The following is a 20,832-nucleotide window of genomic DNA, read 5'->3' as shown; positions in this document are numbered from 1 at the left end:
ATACAAGTCTAATAAATTATTATTAATTATTAGTAGTAGCATGCTTCTTAAATGAATCTAACTTTCCTATTGACTTTGATTGTTGGAAGGCAGGAGTGGGCTTCTCCTCGTTCAGACCAGATCACCCAAACCATTAGCAACCTGTTGGTGATATGACAATGGCATCATGGATCCGATTCAGTCGGTGCCGATCCATGGGCACTGCCATCTCTTTTTGAAAATTTTTGGCGAGCTTTTCCGTTTGGATGGCTTCTCCTCTTCTGCTGCTTGAAAAAGATCCCTCCCGCTCATCCACAGGTTAAAACTGACCTTCTTATTTCTGCACCCAAAATACATCTGACCAGCTCCCCGGGTGTGTTTCGGGCTGTCTCCTGCTACTGAGCATGCATAGAAGTTAAATTGCACGAGGGGACCCACCCTCTCTCTTGTACTAAATATCGCAATGCGAACCAGTAGCGAAGGTAAATGGAATTCATCCCTGTTGGAAGGTCACAAAAGATGATCACATGCCATCATAACAGACTCCAACTCAACCACGACAAGACTGAGTGGCTATGTGTGATGCCTCCAAAGGACTATACCAACTGACCGTCACTGGTCCTGGGGGGGGACAGTAACCCCCTCAAATCAGGCCCACAATCTGGGTGTCCTCCTAGATCCGCAGCTGAGCCTTGACCAACATATCTCGGCTGTGGCTAGGGGGACTTTTGCACAGGTTCGTTTGTGTACCAATTGCGGCCCTGTCTGGATACAGAGGCTCTCCATATAGTCACTCACACCCTTATCACCTCTCACCTTGACTACTGCAATGCAGTCTACATGACGCTACCCTTGAAAAGCATTCAGAGACTACAACTGGTACAAAATGCAGCCGTATCAGTTATTATGGGTGGGCCCAGATACACCCATATAACACCGATGCTCCGCAAGCTGCACTGGTTGCCGGTCGGTCTCCGAACGCAATTCAAAGTATTGGTTATCACCTATAAAGCCCTATATGGCTCAGGACCAGACTATCTTTGGGACCGCCTTCTGCCGCATACCTCCCAGCAGCCAATAACAGCCCAAAGAGTTTGTGATTTGATTTGATTTGATTTGATTTGAGATTTGATTTGATTTGATTTGAGATTTGATTTGATTTGATTTGATTTGAGATTTGATTTGATTTGAGATTTGATTTGATTTGATTTGAGATTTGATTTGATTTGAGATTTGATTTGAGATTTGATTTGAGATTTGATTTGAGATTTGATTTGAGATTTGATTTGATTTGATTTGATTTGAATGTCGCCCCTCTCCGTAGTTGGCCTTCTCCAGGCCCCATCAGCCCAACAATGTTGATTGGCGGGCCCATGGGGAAGAGCCTTCTCTGTGGGGGCTCCAACTGCCTCCGAAGATTCGTACTCTTCCCACCTTACTGTCCTTCTGTCCTTCCTGGAACCGCTAAGTGAATGGAATCCTAGATTGCTAGGAATGTGAGTGTGTGCATGTATGTTTGGCTGGATTTTTATTAATGTTTTATACTGTTTTTATGTATTGTTCTTCTTCATTGGAAATGTCCCAGAGTCCTTCAGGAGTTGGACCACATACAATGAATGAATGAATGAATGAATGAATGAATGAATGAATGAGAACCAGTTGCCAAGCATCTGAATATTGATCCTGTGACCATGGGGATGCTGCAACGGTCGTAAGCATAGAAAAGGTCGTCACTTTTTAAAGTGCCATCTTAACTTCCAACTGTTGTAAGTTGATGACTACCTGGCCCAATGCCAGCACGTGACACTTGAAGCAGATTTTGACATCTTGGTCAGTAATGAATAATGATATCATCATGCAAATGCCATAGATATGCAGACACATAACTTGTAAATTATTTGCGACATCATCTCACATGTCATCATTTTCCTCTTTTTCCCACTCAAGGTGTCAGTATCCTGTCACTTCCGTATCACCTGCATTCGTGCGCGCACATCCGAGCGAGATTTTGACCTATAAAGCCCTTCATGGCATCGGACCAGAATATCTCCGGGACCGCTTTCTGCTGCACGAATCCCAGTGACCGGTTAGGTCCCACAGAGTTGGCCTTCTCCGGGTCCCGTCGACTAAACAATGTCCTCTGGCAGGGCCCAGGGGAAGAGCCTTCTCTGTGGTGGCCCCGACCCTCTAGAATCAATTCCCCCCCAAGATTAGGACTGCCCCCACCCTCCTTGCCTTTCGCAAACTCCTCAAAACCCACCTCTGCCATCAGGCATGGGGAAATTGATTCCCCATATATCTATCCTAAGATAAAATACAGGAAATAGTATAAGGGCAGACTAGCTGAATCATGAGGTCTTCTATGTTTCTATGTTTCTTGATGAATAGTTTGACATTGGTGAGGGTACTCCTCCACTTACAATAGTTCATTTAGTGACCATTCAAAGTTTCAATGACACTGGGGAAAAAAAGTGAGTGATGACCATTTTTCACACACCATTTTTCAGAATCCTCATGATAATGTGATCAAAATTCAGACACTTGCAACTGACTCACATATATGACAGTTGCAGTGTCACGGGGTCATGTGATCACCTTTTGCAACCTGATGAGCAAAGTCAATGAGGAAATAAGGGCCATTTTACTAACCTATCAACTGCAGTGATTCACTTAACATCGATGGCAAGCAAGGCCATAAAATGAGACAAAACTCGCTTAATAACTGTCCCATTGTACAACAGAAATTTCAGGCTCAACTGTGGGTATAATTTGAAGTCTACCTTTACAAGGATCGATCATAAGTCTCTTCATTCAATACCATCATAACTCTGAAAGGTAGCTGGCTGCATAGCCACTAAGCAAGGACTACCTACACTCATTTTGTGCATATCAAAACTGAGCTGTTAGACCTTTGTAATTGTACTTACGTGAAACCTGTCCTCCCATGAAGTCTGCAAAAGCTGTATCATCTCCAATGGTGAGCCTAGTTCTGTGATGGCAGTCAGAGTGTCTGAGATGTCATTGTTGTCTTGGTAGCAATATCCATGAAGCTGCAAAGGCAGACATAGAAAATGTGACTTATAAACCCATTTATTGTATGGAGTTCTCCCTCATCCCATCATCCTCTGACCTCACACAGTGATACAGTTGAAAACCTGGACAAAAACCTTACTGTGTAGATAAAATTGGCATATTTAGAACTGGAGAGGGGTCAGCCTACAAAATAAAATGCTTCTTATGCAGGAGACTGTTCACCAAGATAGGTAAGCAGGTAATAAAAAGTAAAGGTTCCCTCGAGTTGAATTCAGCTTCTGCTAACTATATGGTCATGTCCCTGGATTTTTCTTGGCAGCAGCACAGAAGTAGTTTGGCTCTGCTTTTTTCCCACTCAGGTTTCACACACACACACACACACACACACACACACACACACTTTTACAGGCAAGCCTACAATTCTGCTATTCCTAATTTCACCATTTCTAATGTAGCTCTTTTTTTCTGTGTTTAGAAAAATTTGTAAAAAAATACCTCTCTTTTGCCAGGCCTTCTATTTTAATCAATTGACTTTAGTATCAACTTTAAGCTTTAAGATTTTATACTGTATCCTTTGGCTTTGTTAGCTGCCATGAGAATCATCTGATTTTATAGCAAAACATAGAACTACAAGAGCCACAGAATTCCTGTATAGGAGTCCCCTTGGGCTGGACATTATCGATGAAGGAAAACAGCAACCACATTTGCAAAAATTAAATTAATCTTCTAATTGAACCTTGCTCAAATTAAGACTCTATTATGGAAATATACTGTACTTTTCTTAACTGTGTTTTCATTACTACCACTCTACACATTTTTAATATATCAAATACTAATTTTGTAAAGGCATTCCATTTATTTTATCTGAAGAAAATTTCCCTAATCCATAATCAGAGTATTTTGAGATTTTTAATGCAACAGGAGCCAAGACAACTAGGGCTTCTTTTGGCCATTCTCACCTCAGATCAGGGGTGGGCTTCAAAAAATTCAGCAACAGGTTCTCTGCCTGGTTGCTGGGTGGTTTTAGGGCTACCAAAAATTTTACTGCCACACTGTGGGCGTGGCTTATACAGGACGCCCTGCATTTTCTTTTACCATCTTTCAGTGCAAATTGGGTGCTCTGGGGTGGAGCTCCATTTTCGCCACCCCACTGTGTTCCCCCGCTGTCTGGGCAGTAGCCCACCTCTGCCTATGCCTATAATCAATAATATCAAATTATTGTTTTGTTAAGGGAGAAACATAAAGTTGAGAAAGTAAGGGGAATTATATCAGCAGTGTAATTTGATAAGTTATTATGTACAACTCCAATTATATTGATCACGTCACTACTGAGTTGTGTATAATTTAGCATAGAAGCTATTTGAGCAAACAAAGAGTAAAGGAAGAGCTCACCATCTGAAAATGTGCACCCTGTGGAATGTGAGTAGTGTCCAGAAAAATAGCGCTGAAATTATGTGTGTAAATAAATAGCATTATTTATTACGCATTGCCATTTTCACTGGTTGGAGTTTCCTCCCAAAGAATTATTGTAATTGGTTAGTGTAGAATTCAGAGTTAGATCCCCTTAGCTCTCCTCACCGAACTATACTTATTTGACCCCATGACAATCATTAAGTGTTGTACTGCATGATTCTTGACAAATGTATCTTTTTCTTGTATGTACATTGAGAGCATATGCACCAAAGACGAATTCCTTGGGAGTCCAATCACACTTGGCCAATAAAGAATTCTACATATTTATCTCCCAACAAAAATGGAATCTCTCTATCTTCTTCTTCTTCACCCACCTACCTCCAACTTCCACAAAAGAAAGCAACCATAGAAACAGGAGAAAGAGGCAGTTATGGGAGCTACCAGGCTTGATAGATAGCAACTGCACAGCAGAATTAAATAAAATCTCAGAAATAAATCAGATTTTGATACCTCTCTTTTGAGAAGGTCCTTCATTACTAAACTGACTTTGCTTCTTCCACTTTCCTTCATTCCAAACACAGCAACATTAAACCTGTCTATCAAAATATCTTTCACTGAAATGCCCACTTGCTAAGAGAATAGGGAAGAGGTGGAAGAAACAAACATTTTGTTCTGCCCCGAGTCTTTGGAGAGGGGCGGCATACAAATCTAATAAAATAATTAACTATAACCTTCCTTTGTTTCTCAAGTGAAATGTCGGCTATTAGGTTTAGGTTAGGTTTAGGTTTATTGGATTTATATGCCGCCCCTCTCCGCAAACTCGGGGCAGCTCACAACAATAATAAAAAACAGTACAGTACATAATACCAAATCCATTAAATCAATTTAAGTCTGCTTTTTAGATAGATGGGCTCTCTACATCTTAAGACCTTTCCACACATAAAAACTTTCTTATATTGTAAATGTCAGTAGCCTGAAAACAGTACCAAAATTAGTAGCAATGTATTCCACAACAGGCCTTTCTGGGGAGTAATCCTGAGGAAAATAGATGAGGTTGCAAAATCATCAGCTCCTATTAAAGAAGCAGCAACTGAGAACAGAGTCTTTAGGAGTGATTTATATGATACATTTGTCTGAATAGACAAATTAGCCTGGATTATTTCTCATGGAGGTTTTATATATATAATCTTTTTACATAAGAGACAAGGTACACAGTTACATTGTGTGTGTGTGTGTATATATATACAGCCACCAGTATTTATAGAAGGAAGGCAGCTTAGGTCTCGCAGTGTTCGCCTTAGAACAAGGACAGAAACACCAGCCTGAAGATGATGAGTGAGATCTCATCGAAACGTTGCCAGAAATTTCCAAATCCTACATGGGAAGAAATCCGAATATACCAAGACCGTCATACCTGTACCCGTGAAAATCTACGAAAACACACACACACACACACACACACACACACATATATATATATTCACGATCTCGATCTTCGCGAAACGCTATATCGCGATTTTTCCCACCCGATGACGTCACTCTCTTCCTTTCTCATCTTTCTTTCTCTCTCTCTTTCTCTATCTTGCTTCTTCCTCTCTCACACTCTCTTCCTCCCTCTCTCATCTCTTTCTTTCCTTCTCTCTCTTTCTCTATCTCTCCTCCTCTTGCTCTCGAGCGGCGGGCGGGCGAGCGGCGGGCGGGCGGGCAGCATCAAGGAGCCGAAGATCGGGGTTTCCCCTTTGCGTGGGCGGCGGGGAAGACCCAAGGAAGGTTTCTTCGGCCACCCAGCAGCTGATCTGCTCGGCAGCGCCGCAGCAGCGAGGAGCCGAAGATCGGGGTTTCCCCTATGCGTGGGGGGCGGGGAAACCCCGATCTTCGGCTCCTCGCTGCTGCGGCGCTGCCGAGCAGATCAGCTGCTGGGTGGCCGAAGAAACCTTCCCTGGGTCTTCCCCGCCCACGCAAACTCCACCATCTGCGCATGCGCGGCCATGGAAAAAGGGTGCGCATGCGCAGATGGTGTTTTTACTTCCGCACCACTATATCGCGAAAAATCGAGTAACGCGAGGGGTCTTGGAACGTAACCCTCGCGATACTCGAGGGATCACTGTATATACATACACACACACATACACACATACATACATACATACAACGTAACTGTGTACCTTGTGTCTTATGTAAAAAGATCTCCTTATCACACCTTACACACAGACACACAAACACACACTCCATAGTATCTAACATCTAGAAAGCTACAGCTACTTCAGGGAAGAGACACACAACTCACCTAATAATGACAAGGATAGTTAGAGCTCGTTTACAGTTGTATCAGCTCTGGCTTCTAGCAGGAGCAGAATTCCTGCTAACAGATCTTTTCTTCACTCTTAAAAGCTCAGGATAACATCTGGGCCTTTGGGAAACGTTCTTGCAATAAAGAAGCACTTTATGTAATTTATCTTTCTTCACCAAGCTGCATCTGTCTGCTCTTTTGGCTGGCTCCTGGCTCCCACCCCCACCTCAAATTCCATGGGGTTGCGCAAGAAAAGGAACATATGGCCACCTCCAAGGAATCACCAGAAGATGGCACTGCTTTGACCTCTCTAACTTCCATCAAACACCACTTTGGATCTATGCATCCCCTTAAATAGTTTGTATGCATCAAGGCAACTCAATTTTTTAATTAAAGAGTTATCATGAATCGACATAAAACAACAAAAAGATGTGCATGCTTTATTTAATTACTGGGTATATAATCACTTGTTTAAAAACATTAAATAGTGTTAAGTGAGGCAATGGCAAACCACTTTTGAAAAACCTTACCATCTGTCTTCAGGTAGGCCATATATTAATTTATTTCCACTTAATATCTAAAATGAAAAACTACTACAAAGGAAAATCAGATTGAGAGGGAATGATATAACATGTGGCTACTCAGTAAAATTCATGAACAAGTATGGACTTGAAGTGAGACCAATAATAATTAGCTATTAATATTTAACCAATATTAGCCTTCCTGTCTTTAAGTGCTTTAGATAGAATCATTGTTTTATACCATTTGCAAGATAATATCATGGAAGCATTAAATAAAGAAGCAAGTTACTCTTTAATGCATTTCCTATCAAGAAAAGGGGGGAAATTGTCAGGAAGATTTCCACATGGAGAAGTTTTCACCAGATGAATAGAACACAATAGAAACAAAACTGTTTCATAGTCATTGTTTCCTTGTAATTGGCTCCCCAAAATGAGAAGAATCTGTTTACGCCTGTCTGAATATTTGTGCCAACCAACAAGGCTTATAATTATATTTGATTACAGTAAATCAAACATCACCATTATGTCTTTACAATTGCATCCATTGTTTGAAATTAACAGTTCTGCTACTGCAGTTCCGAAGGAAAAAAATTTTCAGCCTTCATTTCCAGATTGCAAGGATGTCTTGATACTAAACTACAACTATGCATACAGAGGAATCACTGAGTCTGTCACCTGCACCTCTATAACTGTCTGGTTCGGTTCTGCAACTCAACAAGACCGACACAGACTTCAGAGGATAACCAGAACTTCAGAAAAACAATTGCTGCCAATCTGCCAGCAGATTGAGGATCTATATACTGCATGAGTCAAAAAGAGAGCTGCGAAAATATTTCCTGAATCCTCTTGTCCTGGACACAAATTGTTTCAACTCCTACCCTCAAAACATCACTACAGTGCACTGCACACCAAGACAACTAGACACAAAGGAGAGTTTTTTCCCAAACGCCACCACTCTGCTAAACAAATAATTCCCTCACCACTGTCAAATTATTCACTAAGGCTGAATTACTATTATTACTGGTGTTTCTCGTCATTCCTATCACCCATCTCCTCCCACTTATGGCTGTATGTGTCAGCATTCCAACTAACATCTAAGTTTAAATCAAAATCCAAGGTAAATACTTCCTCAAAGTTCCAATTTATTTTTAGAATCATCTTGGAATGTTTCTGGGGAAACCTATACAGTATCTGATTTCCCCAGGATTTCTACTTCCAGGTTACAGTTTATTCTCCTGTTCCACACCCACAGGTTTGTCACATAGACCACTAATTTTCTGCCACCAGGTCCGTACACGCCCATCTTCTTCTGTCCCAGTGCTGACAAAAAATGACCTTGAAACTCTAAAAGGAATTTATTTTGTCTACCCCTAACTCCTCATGCAATTATTTGACCCCTATGACAATCATTAAGTGTTGTACCTGCATGATTCTTGACAAATGTATCTTTTCTTTTATGTACATTGAGAGAATATGCACCAAAGATGAATTCCTTGGGAATCCAATCACACTTGGCCAATAAAGAATTCTACGTATTTATCTCCCAACAAAAATGGAATCTCTCTATCTTCTTCTTCATCCACCTACCTCCAACTTCCACAAAAGAAAGCAACCATAGAAACAGGAGAAAGAGGCAGTTATGGGAGCTACCAGGCTTGATAGACAGCAACTGCACAACAATTAGCAGAATTAAAAAATATCTCAGAAATAAATCAGATTTTGATACCTCTTTTTTGAGAAGATCCTTCATTACTAAACTGACTTTGCTTCTTCCACTTTCCTTCATTCCAAACACAGCAACATTAAACCTGTCTATCAAAATATCTTTCACTGAAATGCCCACTTGCTAAGAGAATAGGGAAGAGGTGGAAGAAACAAACATTTTGTTTTGCTATATTTTGCATGGGTCTGGAACTTCAGATCAGTGCTGCCTCTTGGCAATTACCTGGACCAGTCCGCATAGTTCTCTTGGCAAAATTTTAGGAAGTGGTTTGTCCCTGCCTTCCTCTTAGAACTAAGAGAAAGTGATAGGTATAAGGTCACCCACTTGGATTCATACCTAAGGCAAGATTAGAATTCACGGACAGGTTCTTTAACCATTACATAAAACTGTCCTCTTGTATTATACAGAGCAAACTTGTCCAAACTATACTAGTAATACCATAAAAAAAGAAAGAAAGACAGGGAATTTTTGTTGTTCTTATTAAATAGAAGGCTTATGATATTTCAGCAATTGAATCTTTCCAGTTTTTTGGTTAATATTTTTGTTCTGATATGCCCAGTGAATGATTTGTCATATAAAGATTAATAAATAATACACACAAAGTCAATGAGGTCTTTAGGAGTGCTCAGTTTTAATTCTCTCTACCCTAGGTAGAAATTAATCCAATTTATTCAATCTGTTCTGATGATTTAGATATTCATTCATTCTAATCTCCCCTTCCCAAATAGTATTTTTAAAAATTCAGAAAAAATATATTTTCTTATATGAATATCACCTTTGGAACAACTGACAGACAGACACAATATTCAGCTGCCAGGCTGCTAACCATATTTAGACTTATTTAATGCAACTTTTCTGGCTGAAAATGTTCTGGCAATTTTTATTATTTTATTTCTGGGGGCTGCCTCCCCTATGGTGCCATTTCCATTTCTAATGGGCACTTAACACACTTTTCCTACTTAATGCTCTTTTCAGAGGAAGCATTGTTTTTCTACCAGAGGCCTCATTAAGTTATTACCTAGATTTGGAAAAACAAAAGTACACTGCCTTAATTAATCATGGTCCACTTTATAGTTAACCAAAAGCATTTCATCAACATGTACTACATGCAGGATGTTTTGAAAGAATGCATTTAAAAATACAAACACAATCTAAGGGTGACTGTGAGGACTAGCAGGATAAGAACTGGGAAGGGCTGAAGCAGTAGAAGAATAAGTCTGTTATCTTACAGACACACTTCAAGCTGTCATCTGGAAGAGATTTACAAGGAAAATGTCCCTTGCAGGGTCACATGTATGTCTAAGGGAAGACCCTCTTCCACTTAAATTAAGCCTTGTGACCACACTCAATTTGAAAAGGCCCAGGAAGGCATAACCTCTAAGGGTGACCAGTCAGCAAGGAACAATTTGTATATTAGATGGAGTGCTTACAATAAAATAATATTTTTTAAAAAATTAGAAGCTGTCTCTGGCCTCTTGAAATAAAACATTCTTTCTAGGATAGCACTATTCAGGTCTTTCATACATGCAAAGTCAGGTGAAATTATAAGAAGGCTCCAGATGATCAAGCAATCCCTTATAAAAAAATACACTAGATTAGAGACTTGTTCAATACCATGGTTTGTATTTGTTTTCTTAAATGCTGCACTTCCACAAAAAGTGTATACCAGATTGCAGAAGGTTGCACTATTGCTATGATTTCATGATAATATGCACAGTACACACTTCCAGAGAACTCTTGTCTGCATTTCCTTGCTTATATAATAAAATGTGAAGGAAATAGATAGATAGGATAGATAGATAGTGTTCTGTCTGGGTGCCCCCAGACTTCAACACCAACTGGAAAAAGCAGCCATACACGCTGGTAAAAGCAAAAGCACTTTATAGTTTGAAAAATAAACACAGAGAAAAACCTGTTCTTCCCAACAGGCAGGCTATGAGACTTCACAGCAGAGTCCTGATGGCCAGACAATACAGCAGACTTCTTGCTGGCACACCCACCACTGTAGAGAATAAGACCCACACCTTTTTCCCCCAAGGTTTCAGTATTCAAAGTCACAAACCAGAATTCCAAGACGCCAAAGATCACAGCCATGTCCCAGGACTCCCAAAGATAATACTCCACAAGCCAGGAAGGGTGGGTCTGCCTTTTCAGCCTTTCCGGAGAGCACCACACCCAAACCCAGCTGTTGCCTCTTTAGTGCTGAAAGTACCTGGCTAATTGTCCCCTTCGTTGTGTTGCTCTTCTCTGCCGGAGATCTATGATTGCTTGTGCATTTTCATCTAAGGAATCCAGGCTGCTTGCTGGGGAGAGCTCCCTCTCGGGGGACTCTGGCTGTCCTCCCTCTCCCTCAGCCTGAGATTCCTCCTCCCCATCTGCCTGAACCTCCTGTTCTTCATCCTCCCCCTCTGAGCAGGAAGCCGGCAGAGGATCAGCCGTTCCCTGAGGGGCCTCAGACGGAATCACAACAGATAGATAGATAGATAGATAGATAGATAGATAGATAGATAGATAGATAGATAGATAGATAGATAGATAGATTTTTATTGGCCAAGTGTGATTGGACACACAAGGAATTTGTCTTGGTGCATATGCTCTCAGCGTACATAAAATAAAATATACATTTGTCAAGAATCATGTGGTGCGACACTTAATGATTGTCATAGGGGTCAAATAAGTAATGAAGAAGCAATATTAATAAAAATCTTAGGATATAAGGAACAAGTTACAGTCATACAGTCAACATGGGAGGAAATGGGTGATAGGAATGATGAGGGGAAAAAAGTAGAATAGAAGTGCAGATTTAGTAGAAAGTCTGACAGTGTTGAGGAAATTATTTGTTTAGTAGGAAAAAAACTGTTCTTGTGTCTAGTTGTCTTGGTGTGCAGTGCTCTGTAGCGACGTTTTGAGGGTAGGAGTTGAAACAATTTGTGTCCAGGATGTGAGGGGGTCAGTAAATATTTTCCCCGCCCTCTTTTTGACTTGTGCAGTATACAGGTCCTCAATGGAAGGCAGGTTGGCAGCAATTGTTTTTTCTGTAGTTCTGATTATCCTCTGAAGTCTGTGTCGGTCTTGTTGGGTTACAGCACCAAACCAGACGGTTATAGAGGTGCAGATGACAGACTCAATGATTCCTCTGTAGAACTGTATCAGCAGCTCCTTGGGTAGTTTGAGCTTCCTGAGCTGGCGCAGAAAGAACATTCTTTGTTGTGCTTTTTTAATGATGTTTTTGATGTTAGGTGACCATTTTAGGTCTTGAGATGTTAAGCAAAACTCCAGATTTAAATGATGAGCATAAATGTTTTAGAGTTAGAAAGAATAATAAGCTTAGTCATGGTTTGCTCTTCTCAAAAATATCAAATTGACAAGAATACAGTGCTAGATCCAAGCAGGTACCCTTCACCAGAGGTGGGTTGCTCCTGGTTCGGACCTTCTTGGCAGGTTTTTTTAGTACTGTGCATGCGTAGAGGGTCATTTCTGGGAAGTGACACGCACAAAACGTGCGTTGCTGTCACGATGTGAACTGGCAGGGAAAGTATATAGAACCCACCCCTGGCCTCCATATATGATTTTTACACACATACACATACACACAAATATAGATATCCACATGTATAAGTGTATGTATGTATGTATACGTATATATGCATATATCTCTGTGTGTGTGTCCACGCATACACACAGACACAAGACATATACAACTGTTTACCCACTAATAGAGGGTGCGTTCCAAAAGTAATGTAGTTTTTTTTTTAAAGTAATTTATTGAACAGATTTGCACAAACACTTAAAATTCTTCAAAGTACTGTCCTTGGGCCTCTACACATTTTTTCCAGCAATTCTGCCATGATCGGAACACCCCCTGGAAGGTGTCTTCGGGGACCTCATGCAAGGTCTTCATCACGGCTGACTGGATCTCTCTATGGACAAAAAACAGGTTCCTTTCAGGGCTGCCTTAATCCGAGGGAACAAAAAGAAGTCTGCTGGAACGACACCAGGACTATGGGGGAGGCAGTGTTGGCACCTGGTGTTTGGCCAGGAACTCGCGGACTCGTAACGCGTTGTGGCAAGGCGCGTTGTCATGATGGAGTTGCCAGGTAGTTGAGATGTCTTTTCTCATCCTGATGACCCTTTTTCAGAGTCTTTCCAGCACATCCACGTAGTAGGCAGTGTTAACTGTCTGTCCTTGAGGAACAAACTCCTTATGGACCACTCCTTTACTGTCAAAAAAGACAATGAGCACTGGTTTCACTTTTGATTTGCTCAATTGATAGGGTTTTTAGTTTTTTCTTAATATTAGATTTGTGCCTGTACAATATTGTTTTATCGCTTGTTGTGAGCCACCCCGAGTCTTCGGAGAGGGGCAGCATACAAATCTAATAAATTATGTATTATTATTATTATTATTATTATTATTATTATTATTATTATTATTATTATTATTCTTGCCTTTTTGGGCTTGGGGGACTGGCGTTTTGTTTCTGGGTCGTATTCAAAAACTCAGGTTTCATCACCAGTGATGACGCTGTCCAAATAATCAGGTTCAATTTCTATACGTTGCAAAAGTTCACTTAAAATTTCCGATTCCATTTTTTTTTTTTTTTTTTTTTTTTGGTGACACGGTCAGCGCGCAGAGGTTTACAATAACTGACGTCCTGCCACTTCCACAGCTTGGAGAGCACTGAGACTGGTTTCGCGGCAAAGCTTAGCATCCCCCCATCTACTCCAAGTGCTTTGGTCCCACTCCGACCAATCGGAGTGGTGCAGGAAATTCAATTGCATTACTTTTGGAATGCACTCTGTACATGAATTATAATTATCATTACTTTCAGCCAACTCTGCCAATGAAATATAATTAGATTGCAGTCAACATAGCTTAAGGGCACCCATTTGGAAAGGTTTAATATAGTAAAATTCTAACTAACTCATCTAGTACTACATGGATAGAGTAAGCTTTATGATATAAACTTAGTATGAAACAGCACCATCCTAATTCTGGGGTGAAGATAGATGACTTAAAAATATTCCATTAAATATTCCATTATTTTTATTACACATGTATTCAAACATCATATTTATTGAAAACATACCAAAAATCACCCAAGGTGAATTACAGAATAAATAATGAAAGGATGAATGAAACAATTTTTTTTCCTATAGCAAATCATTGAAGATACTTTTAAGAAGCTAATTATCATCATCATTGTCCTGTAGTAAGGGAAGAATACCTTCAAAAGGCAACTTTAAATGCCTGCAGGCTATGAGTATCTGGATGACCACACACACACACACACACCTACTTTTTAATGTTGAATTTTATCCATCTTTGCTTCTTATTTCAATTTTATATACATTTTTTATACTTTAATATTTTACTAGCAGAGTGTCCTTCTGTGAAGGAGATGTGTAGTTTCTAAATTTGAAAAAGTAACTTAAAACTGTAGTTTTGTAATGAGTCTGTTTTGGCATTTGGTGGTATGGGTCCTTTGTGTTCTTCTGAGTTTCATTATTTTCTTGCAGAAATTTCATTACCCAAACTAGTTAATACACTGATGATGTTACCTAGTTTGGATAATGAAATGTCTGCAAGAAAACCAAACTCAGAGACCACCAAGGACCATTTATTTCAATCCTGAGCTACAAAGATTCTCCTTTTTCAGTCTTTAATATTGTTTTTGTTATTTGTCTGTTTTTAGTTGTTTTAGTATTGGATTTACATGCTGTTTTTTGTTACTGTTGTTAGCCGGCCTGAGTCTACGGAGAGGGGCGGCATACAAATCCAATAAATGAATGAATGAATGAATGAATGAATGAATGAATGAATGAATGAATGAATGAATGAAAAAATAAAATAAAATAAAATAAAATAAAATAAAATAAAATGTAATAAATGTGTGGCAGCCATTCCTTTGGAGATCGTAAGAAACTACACTAAATTTACTTATGCCAAACCAGGTCGAAGCAAAATGGGATCATCTGGCTGATATTCCTTCTGTGTATTGTTTGCCACACTTCTCTATATGGAAAGCTGTTTGCCTACAAATAAGTTGCCATCTCAAACCAGCCTTCCATCTGCTTAGTTTTTAATCATCCAATACTGCAGGAAACTATATTCAGAAGCAGAAGATGCATTCTTATTTATCCCCTTTTAGTGGGGCTGTCAACCTAAATAAACTTCATCAGGAGTAAGCATCGGTATGTGCAACAGGAGTTACCCTCTAGCAACTTTAAGGTCTAAGATTACAACTTTAGCCTGCAATCCTAAATACATTTATAAAAGATTAATATAATTTTCATGTAGTAAACCTAATTCAGGTGGGAGTATATATTGGTAGAAATCCCATTTATACTTCTGCCCTAAACTGTTTATCTGTACTTGTCAAAAAAGTAAAACATTTAGCAGTCCTGATGCAATTAAATGTTCTCACATCCGGACTATTTTTCTTTACCATTTCCCCCAAAGAGACAACTGGTAAAACTATGTTTAAATTGCAAATGGTCAAGAACTACTTTCTAAGTAAAGGAACCTGGATTTCTGTGTGTGTGTGTTTTAGAGCATTTGTCTTAGTTCTTCCCATTAGAGAATAATCTATGCACACACACACACACACACACAATCAAAATAGTTTTCCCAAACAAAGCCCTTCAGGGCATCGGACCAGAATATCTCCGGGACCGCCTTCTGCCGCACAAATCCCAGCGACCAGTTAGGTCCCACAGAGTTGGCCTTCTCTGGGTCCCGTCGACTAAACAATGTCGTTTGGTGGGACCCAGGGAAAGAGCCTTCTCTGTGGTAGCCCCGACCCTCTGGAACAAGCTCCCCCCGGAGATTAGAACTGCCCCCACCCTCCGTGCCTTTCGTAAACTTCTTAAAACCCACCTCTGCCGTCAGGCATGGGGGAATTGAGACATCTCCCCTGGGCCTATACAGTTTATACATGGTATGTTTGTGTGTATGTTTGCTTTTAATAATGGGGTTTTTACTGTTTTTAAATTATTAGATTTGTTACATTGTTTTTATTGTTGCTGTGAGCCACCCCAGGTCTATGGAGAGGGGCGGCATACAAATCTAATTAATAATAATAATAATAATAATAATAATAATAATAATAATGGATTGGGGAATGACAAGAAGGCACCTATGGAAGATCAAACTCTTTTGCTCACCTTTCCTCAATAGTGAAATATATTGCACTACAATTCCCATCGTTTTCGGTATGCTAGATAGATTATGCAAATTTCCTTCAACTATAAGAGCATTAATTTGGGGAAGACTAATCTATATGGAGTAAATAACCTTTGCTCTATCTATGCTGAGTCACTCACTCAGATCCAAAATTAAACCTCAGACTCTGTCCCAAGCCATCTACCAGATCTAATTAAAAATAACATTCCCCAACATTTTCAAGAATTTCAAGTGCTGATATATATGATCACAGAAATCCTTGCAACAATCCTCCCATTATAAATCCATGATATTACTGTTAGTGTAATTGAAAAACTTATTATTTTGTTGCCTCTGAAAAAAATCATTTCAAGAGGTATAGTTTCCCTGTTCAGTTGTGTCTGACTCTAGAGAGCCAACTACAATGGTTAAAGGATTTACATCCTTGGGATTAAAAGAAGCTGGACAAGATTTTGTTTTGTTTATTAATCATAATTGTCATTCTAGAAATGTTCAGCAGCATGCCAATATAATTTTCCTCACATGTAAAAAGAATGGAGCAACTGTATTTTCAGCCTGCATGAAGCTTTACACATTTCCAGCTATTATCTTTCCTAGGGAGGGTTTTTTGTTGCTCTGATTTGCAGCAAATAAAGATGCACATCAAAACGGTAGATGTATCTCAATTTATGTGGGCAAGCTGACTTATTGCCAGAGAAATGTGAGTACTTGAGATGTTCAGGGTTCCAATCACCACCATCAGTGGTGGGTTACTGCTGGTTCCTACTGGTAGCTCTGACTCCAAGCTGAGAGTGAACCAGTTCTCAGTCTCCATGAAAGTAGTGTCACCCTCCTGCCCCTGGGCTATACAGATTTTATTTCCATTTCCAGAAGTCCAGTTGTTCAGTGGCGGCAGATTGAATTGCAGCTCCACAGCTGATTTTCTATCCTCCTTGCCTCGTGTGTAACATGGAAGGGTGTTTTTTTTAAGTACTGAGCATGGTCAGTGGATTATTTTCCGGGAAGGGATGGGAATCACGATGCAAACCAGTGGGGAAGGTAAGTAGAACCTACCCCTGACCACCACCTTAAGTAAAGTTCACCAACAACTTTCATGGACAGGCTTGTCCATCATTCTGCACAACTAGGACATTTTTTTAAAAAAATTCCTGAACAATTTGGTAACCCAGTAACCCATTTCACACAATTCCTTCCCACTGCTTTTTGTATCCAGGATTATTTTCTGTCCATTGCACTATGTCTACTGAAACCAAAGGTCTGCAGATTCTGGCCAGTTCTGTAAAACCAATAGCAGAAATTTTGAGTAATTCACAGAACTGGTAAATACCTGGGTGGCCCCACCCCCATCTATTCTCTGCCTCCTGAGTCCGAGCTGATGGAGAGGAAATGGGGATTTTGCAGTAACCTTCCCCTGGAGTGTGAAGGGAATAGAGATTAACAAACTCAAACTCAACCCAGACAAGACGGAGTGGCTGTGGGTTTTGCCTCCCAAGGACAATTCTACCTGTCCGTCCATTACCCTGGGGGGGGGGGAATTATTGACCCCCTCAGAGAGGGTCCGCAACTTGGGCGTCCTCCTCGATCCACACCTCACATTAGAGAAACACCTTTCAGCTGTGGCGAGAGGGGTGTTTGCTCAGGTTCGCCTGGTGCGCAAGTTGCGGCCCTATTTGGACCGGGAGTAATTGCTCACAGTCACTCATGCCCTCATCACCTCGAGGCTCTACTACTGTAACGCTCTCTACAGCGGGCTACCTTTGAAAAGTGTTCGGAAACTTCAGATTGTGCAGAATGCAGCTGCGAGAGCAATTATGGGCTTCTCTTAAGTATGCCCATATTACTCCAACACTCCGCAGTCTCCATTGGTTGCCGATCAGTTTCCGGTCACAATTCAAAGTGTTGGTTATGACCTATAAAGCCCTTCATGGCACCGGACCAGAATATCTTCGGGACCGCCTCCTGCCGCACGAATCCCAGCGACCGGTTAGGTCCCACAGAGTCGGCCTTCTTCGGGTCCCGTCGACTAAACAATGTCGTCTGGCGGGACCCAGGGGAAGAGCCTTCTCTGTGGGGGCTCCGACCCTCTGGAACCAGCTCCCCCCGGAGATTAGGATTGCCCCCACCCTCCCTGCCTTTCGTAAACTCCTTAAAACCCACCTCTGTCGTCAAGCATGGGGGAACTAAAACATCTCCCCCTTGCCCATGTTGTTTTGCCGTCTGATTGATTGATTGTGAGTCTGTTTTTTATATATATTGGGATTGTTTTATGAATTTTTTAATTTAAAATTGTAATTATTTATTTATTTATTTATTTATTACTTAGATTTGTATGCCGCCCCTCTCCGAAGACTCGGGGCGGCTCACAACATATAGAAACAAATCATAAGCAATCAGACAAATTTAAAATATTTAAATATTGGTGGGAATTGGATTTGTTACTATGTACTGTTTTTATTATTGTTGTGAGCCGCCCCGAGTTTCCGGAGAGGGGCGGCATATAAATCTAATAAATCTAATCTAATCTAATCTTTACAGTATCCTTCCCTTGCTATGCCCAACAAGCCACCCCCACCAAGCCGCACCATCCCCAACCAAGCCGCACCCACAGAACCAGTAACCAAAAAAATTGAATCACACCACTGAATGTGTTAGAAAATCCAAAATGTTAACATGGCTATTGGCTTTTAAGGTTAATCAATTGGCTCTGTGGTCCTGAATCAGAAGTACTGGTCCATCTATTATTATTATTATTATTATTATTATTATTATTATTATTATTATTAAACATATATGCATTGTAAGATAAAATACAGGAAATAGTATAAGGGCAGACTAGATGGACCATGAGGTCTTTTTCTGCCGTCAATCTTCTATGTTTTTATTATTATTATTATTATTATTATTATTATTATTATTATTATTATTATTATTATTATGCTTCCCTCATTATTCAAATGCCTAGAGCCCTAGCTGAAGCTTCCACCTGATAAATTCTACTGCAGTATAATCAAGCCTGGAAATTCCAAACGCATGAATCAGTACAGTAAGAAATGGGAAGAGCCTTCTAATGAATCAAAGATGGGGAAAGAATATCAGATTGTCACTTATTAAATCCACATATTTTTTTACTAGACAGGAAGAGATACAGCTTGAAATTTTAGATTCCATCCAAAACCAATCCTACTCAAAAAGGGAGTTACAAATTGTGCGCTAAACTGTCCAGTATAAGTCTGATTTCTGGCTGAGGGTTAGACACCACTCCAGAATAAGGCACTATTCGTGAATAAATAGACTAATTCACTAATGCTTTGGAGGCCCTTGGCAACCTGTCACTCACTGTAGATGGATGTACTGCTGAACTGGAGAGAAGAGCGGGAGAATGGGTGGTCTCCAGTGTATTCCAGCACTCAAGGAAGCAGCAACAGGAAAATAAGCTTCTGTTCTTGAAAGCTCTCTACACTTTCTCTGGACACTAAGAGCTTTGCTTTAGGAAATTCACCTAAACAGGCTTGGTTTATTTAGAAAGCCTGCCCCCCCCCCCCATCAAAATTAAATCAGAAACCAGAAGAGTCTGAGGTGGAGTTTCAGGCATTCCCAGAAATTTATATAAAGAGATCAGTGAAGTGGCACATATTCCAGTGCCTGGAAGTAGAAATTCATTTTGCCCATTATTATGGAAAGGAAGGAAACAAAATTCAGAATTTATAAGAAAGCCAAATTTCTCATCATGACATTGGGGTTTCACATACTATATGCAATTATTTACAGAAGAAATGAGGATCTTAGAAAGTTAGAAGTAGAAATTTTCTTCAGGCAGCTTTATAGAAGTTAAATAACCATTTAAAAACAAATTCTTAAAAAAAAACAAGCCCCACAAACAAATATTAGAAAAGTGAAAATTCAATTTTACAGGAAATGAAATGAATAAAAAGCCTTTGGCAAAAGATTAGACACAAGACAATTTTTAAAAAATTCCCTGATCACTGTTGAGAAGACTGGGACTCTTTAACTTACCTAGGATGGCAATGATATCTCGTGGAGAACCGTGTGAAATTACAGATAGTCCCTTGACTTACAACAGTTCATTTAGTGACAATGCAAAGTTACAACGGCACTGAAAAAAGTGGCTTACAAACGAAAAAAAAGTGACTTGCAACAATTTTTCAGTGTTACAGCCTGCTTGTGTGAACACAATTCAGATGCTTGATAACTGGTTCATACTTATGACCATTGCTTTGTCCAAAGATCATGTGATCACCTTTGCAACCTTCTAACAAGCAAAGTCATTGGGGAAGCCACTTAACAACCTGGTTACCAATTTCTCAACTGCAGTGATTCACTTAACAACTGACAAGGCATGAAAGGTCATAAAATAGGGCAAAACTCACTTAACAAATGCCTAACTTAGCAGTTAATTGCAGTTGGTGTTAACTGCAGTTGTAAATTGAGGATTATCTGTATTTATGCACAGGTAAAATACCGTGATCCATGGTGCTGCGGTGGTTAGAATACAGTGTGGAAGTAGCTCATTGCTCACCCTAGCAGTTTGATTCTGACCAGCTTAAGGTTGATTCAGCTTTCCATCCTTCTAAGGTGGGTAAAATGAGGACCCAGATTGTTGGGAGCAATATGCTGACATTTGAGAAAGACCACTGTAAAGCACTGTGCAGCTGTTTATCAGGCTAAG

General features: G+C 40.1%; 1 protein-coding gene across 2 annotated transcripts in view; it reads right to left on the bottom strand.

Moving 5' to 3' along the window:
- Nucleotides 1–20,832, bottom strand: part of PKDCC (protein kinase domain containing, cytoplasmic) — a 50,446-nt gene that overhangs the window by 23,555 nt on the left and 6,059 nt on the right. For both annotated transcript variants that reach the window (XM_070741324.1, XM_070741334.1), the window contains exon 2: nt 2,907–3,029. In XM_070741324.1, coding sequence (XP_070597425.1) covers nt 2,907–3,029 — 123 coding nt within the window. The remainder of the gene's footprint in view (nt 1–2,906; nt 3,030–20,832) is intronic.

This window comes from Erythrolamprus reginae, chromosome 1 (genome assembly GCF_031021105.1).
Source record: "Erythrolamprus reginae isolate rEryReg1 chromosome 1, rEryReg1.hap1, whole genome shotgun sequence".
Lineage (NCBI taxonomy): Eukaryota > Metazoa > Chordata > Lepidosauria > Squamata > Dipsadidae > Erythrolamprus > Erythrolamprus reginae.
This window is presented reverse-complemented; position numbering and strand designations above follow the sequence as displayed.